The sequence below is a fragment of the Nicotiana tabacum genome, chromosome 11 (assembly GCF_000715075.1).
Source record: "Nicotiana tabacum cultivar K326 chromosome 11, ASM71507v2, whole genome shotgun sequence".
Lineage (NCBI taxonomy): Eukaryota > Viridiplantae > Streptophyta > Magnoliopsida > Solanales > Solanaceae > Nicotiana > Nicotiana tabacum.
Genome location: NC_134090.1, coordinates 6,404,190 through 6,408,920, shown reverse-complemented (window position 1 = coordinate 6,408,920; position 4,731 = coordinate 6,404,190). Strand labels below are relative to the sequence as shown.

Below are 4,731 nucleotides of genomic sequence, written 5' to 3'. Positions count from 1 at the left end.
ACATGAAAGGAATTATTGAAACAAAGGGGGAGGTCTTAGCCAGAACCACATAGGCAAATCTATGTTGAGTTTAATAAGTTCAACTGAATGTACTACTTTCAGAATCATATTTATATATATAATAGATCACGTGAATAATAAATCACATCAATCATGAATTCTGTAGTAATCCCAAATGTTGGGCTCGTCCTTCCATTTGAACAGGAACGTAGCCATTTGATCAACTAGAGACGTGGGTTTTATCCAATTATACCAAAGGGCGTCCATTTCCTTCTTAGTTGTGTACATTCTGACTTCTTTTAATTCACGCTGCCAGTAGAAACACTTGGTTTCAGTATATTATTTGGGCATCCTATTAATGTAGGCAACACCTGTATTTAAAACAAAACCATAAGATATAGAATAGACTAATGATTATAAGACAAGCATTCAACATAAAGCAAATGGCTATTGCATGTTTATGTCTTAGATTTAACTAATATATATTCACTGACAACGTATTTTAACTTGTTCTAATTAACAAGTTACCTACCTTATTTTGAGGTTGCTAATCCCACTTACCTGCATCTATTTTTTTAATATGAACAAATGTTTGCAGAATCTTTTCTTATGGTGTAAGGGTAGTCCTATTGGTAGCACAAATGAGTATATGGATTTCTTGGACTTGCTGGGGGGCAGACAATAGATGTAATCTTTATTTCTGATCTGCATTCCCTTTGTTATCGTACTACTTGTACCATGTTGGTACCTTCTATCAATAAAACATTTACCTTTTCAAAAAAAAAAAAAAACTTATATGATATGATTGTGTAAAAATATTTTACGCTATCAGTATAGAAAATTTAAACTTTTATATATGAATATCTACAAGTACGATTGTACGAGAGATAGCTACTTTTGAAAGGATTCCATGTAAAGCAAGAAATTACCTGGAGTATTTTGCTATTTGTACTTGGAAGTATTGACATGGTCTTGGGATACATGTCCATTAAATCCTCTATGAATGATTCAAAATGCTTCACAGGTCTAATGAGTATCTTGACTTTATCACATGGGGGAGTGCCAATTTCTCTTGGATCTTCATGTATAAGGATGGCGTTACTCTATAATATTGTCAATGTCATAGAGCTTAAACCAAATTCAAGAAGTAATGCATCAATTAATCAAGTAATACAAACAGCTGAAAAAGGATTGAAAATTCTTACCTCGTCACAAAATATTACTAATATTAGACCTTTAGAATAGTTGAACTTTTGAACAAAGTGAGGAAGGTTGAAGGGCATTTTGTCGCCCTCAAAATCAAATTCCGTCAAATTTGGAGTTTCGATCTTGACTTGTTTTACATTCCTCAACTTCGATAAGGTCAACTTCTTGAGGTTTTTGCTCACAAGCTCTATGTTTTTCAGGTCATAGTAATTATTTAGAGCCAATTCTGAAATGTTTTGAGTGCTTAGAGAATATGTCTTGAAACTGTTGCTCTGTAATGGTGGTACCCTAGAGTTTGAGTGTTTCTAAAGTATTGTAAGCATCCAAAATTGAGATTTTGCAAGGAAAAAGGCTGTCCTCACTTCCCTCGCTCAACTGCCCGTCCCTTGATATGCAAAGTATCGATGATTTGGAGCCTCGACTATCAAGCTTTTGAGTTTGCACAAAACAACCAAATTCTCCACATGTACTAGGCCAAAAACATGTACATTGTTTATACCCTCGCAATTAATAATTAGTGGTCACTTAGGGACGTGAATTTCAACCAAGAATTACCAAATGACTACCTTTTCATCTTGAGTTGTGAATTTCAATTATTTTACTCCACGTTAATTAATGGATGAAAGAAACTGAAGAAGAAGAGGGAACATGAAAGGAAATAATGATAACAGAGGGAGAGGTCTTATAGCCAGAACCACATAGGCAAATCTAGACTGAGTTTAATAAGTTCAATTGAATTTACTGCTTTCATATCGATATCGAAATATACAATAGAACATATCAATTCTGAACTCACTAAGACTAAATGCTGGATTCACCCCTGGCTCTTCAGACAATCAGACTAAGTTTGTTATTCCCATTCGAATATGAACGTAGTCACTTGATCAAACAGAGGCGTTGGTTTTAGCCAATTATACCAACTTGCCTTCTTGGTTATGTCTATACTGACTTCTTTTAGTTCACGCTTCCAGTAGAAATACTTGTCTTTGGTATTATCTGAGCATCCTATTACTCTATGCAAACACCTGTATTTCAAAGCAAAACCATATATAAGATATGGTAGAGAATAGGTTAAGGATTATAGGGCAAGCAATCAACATAAAGTAAATGGCTATTGCATGTTTTTGTCTTAGATTTAACATATTTCGATATGGTGTAACCAGTGGCGGACCCATAATTTTTATCAAGCGGGTTCAAAATGCAAAGAAGCAAATATACAAAGAGGTCAACAAAAACTATATATTAATAAAATATATCATTACAATTGTCCTCTACGAGTTTTCATTTCCTGAAACGTATTCATAATAGTCTCATCAGAAATGGTGTTAAATATTTTTCTTTCTACATAAGGTACCAAACAACTGCTCATGAATTCGTCATTCATTCGGTTTCGCTATTCACTCTTGATCAAATTCATCACCGAAAAAGTTCTTTCAACTATAGTAGTGGCAACTGGTAGAAGCAAAGCAAATTTTACAAGGCGAAACACAAATGGATAATTCAAATGCTTCTTTGTCTTAACTAGTGTTTCAGAAAGATCAACAAGTCCTTGTAGATTTGAGAACCTTTCATCAACATCACGAACATCAACAATATAAGTTTCAAGTTGATTCTTGAGTGTAACCATTATATTCTCATCAAAATCGTCAGGATACAATTCAACCATCATCAATATCTTGTTTATGTCAAAACTGAAAAATGAATCAACTGGATTTACGCAAGCTACTCCAACAAGCAAGTTCGTTGTCACCTCATTAAAACGAGCATTGAGTTCTTGAACTTGCCAATCAATAATCTTAAAAATATATCAATACGATAGTGATGTAAAATAGTATAATCAGCAACTTTATGTCGAGATCTTCCAGAGTTAACATAGAAGTCATCAAAGTTTGGTATCGAAATATTATACTTGACACAAAATGCAGACACCTTATCAATAGGTGAATCCCATTCTTCTTCTCTTAGCTTTTGCAACTGTTTCTTTGCCACTTCAACAAGTAGAATAGCATTTGCAATATTTTGCTCCTTTTTTTTTTGTAAGGATGTATTAAGCTTATTTGTGATCCACAAAATATCTCTCATTAGGTGCAATATGAAAGCAACCTCAAATGTTTGACAAGTGCTAAGATATTCCTTTGCCTTAGCTCTTTCTTCTAAAGTCCGGGCATCAACAACGATAGTATCAAGAACATCAATAATTGAGCCAAACATAGAAATAAAGTTCTTAAAAGATTTGTAGTGCGAATCCCAACGAGTATCAGCAGCTCTGGCAAGACCAAGTTCTTGATTCAAACCCCTACCAGTTTCAAGTTCACCCATGTCTAATGCCTCTTGAACTTTTTCTGCTTGAGATTCTCGAAGATAATCCATACGTTTAAAAGAACATACCACTATATTCAATAAATTAGAAATCGACAATACAAGTTCTCCCACTTCAAGACACTTTTTGGATACCGCAACAAGAGTCAATTGAAGTTGGTGTGCAAAATAATAAATGGAATAAGCGAATTTACTTTTTTGTTGAATCAAAGTTTTGAGGCCACGTAAATCCTCTTGCATGTTGCTTTCTCCATCATAGCACTGTCCACGCACATAAGATAAACTCAAAGAATGTTGAGCAAGGTAATCAACAATTGCTTCCTTTAAACATAAAGTACTAGTATTACGAACATGAACGATCCCAATAAAATGCTCCACCACAGATCCACATATATTAAAGTATCGCAAGACAATAGCTAATTGCTCTTTGCGTGATACATCACATGATTCATCAACTAGCAATGCAAAAAAGTCTCCATTTAGATCGTCCATAATTGCTTTAACTGTTTCAATTTTACCTGCAATGATAATGTCTTTTTGAATTTTATGAGAGGTCAACTCATCATTCTTTGTAGCCTTTTTCAACACAAGATCACGGATTTTATCACACCTCTCTACATACCATGAAAGAATCTCAAGAAAGTAACCCTTGTTTAATGATGATTCATCTTCATGATGTCCACGAAATACCAATCCTTGATTCAACAGGAGTCTCATAACCTCAATTGAAGCCTTTAAGCGAATTTTGTATTCGAGCTTGGTTTGACTGGATCACCTATCAAATGAAGTTTGAATTGACTGCTTTTGTTTTAATAGATCTTCACATTTCCTTTTTGTATGATTATGAACACTGCTCGACTTACCAACATGCATATCGAATCTCTTCTTTTTTTGCCAACTCTTAAATCCTAAACTTGAAAATACATCGCCTCCACCTTGATGAATGTCTTCATCTTGAAACAAGTAACAACACAAACAATAAGCTGCATCTTCTATCACACCGTACTCCAACCAATTACGATATTCACCAAACCATTTAGGATTGAAATGACGCTTTAAGTCCGAAAAATCTCTTTGACGAAACTTATGATATCGGGATTGGTAAGGACCTCTTCAGAGATATTCTCTTCTAATCTCATCATGCTCATTTGGATGATAATCTCTAATGGGTATTCTCTCCTTTGGATCATTCGGTAAAGAATCAAG

The 4,731-nt window shown here is 34.3% G+C and overlaps 1 protein-coding gene across 1 annotated transcript; it reads right to left on the bottom strand.

Annotated features, from left to right (window-relative positions):
- Positions 1 to 299: 299 nt before the first annotated feature.
- LOC107789462 (uncharacterized) lies at positions 300 to 4,242 on the bottom strand. The gene is made up of 7 exons (XM_075224086.1): positions 2,957 to 4,242; positions 2,627 to 2,897; positions 2,469 to 2,494; positions 2,128 to 2,231; positions 1,206 to 1,432; positions 930 to 1,103; positions 300 to 371 (listed from the first exon to the last, which is right to left on the bottom strand). Exons 1-7 carry the CDS (start codon positions 4,240 to 4,242, stop codon positions 300 to 302), a joined length of 2,160 nt encoding a protein of 719 aa, XP_075080187.1.
- Between the last annotated feature and the right edge of the window lie 489 nt (positions 4,243 to 4,731).

Bases quoted from the DNA above. Each gene is read 5' to 3' on its own strand.
- LOC107789462 (XM_075224086.1), bottom strand. From the start codon at position 4,242: ATGAGACTCCTGTTGAATCAAGGATTGGTATTTCGTGGACATCATGAA. The intron at 2,495-2,626 runs GTGATGAATTTG...AATACGTTTCAG, and splicing joins TAGTTGAAAGAACTTTTTCG to GAAATGAAAACTCGTAGAGG. The intron at 2,232-2,468 runs GTAATGATATAT...TTTGAAATACAG, and splicing joins AAAACTCGTAGAGGACAATT to GTGTTTGCATAGAGTAATAG.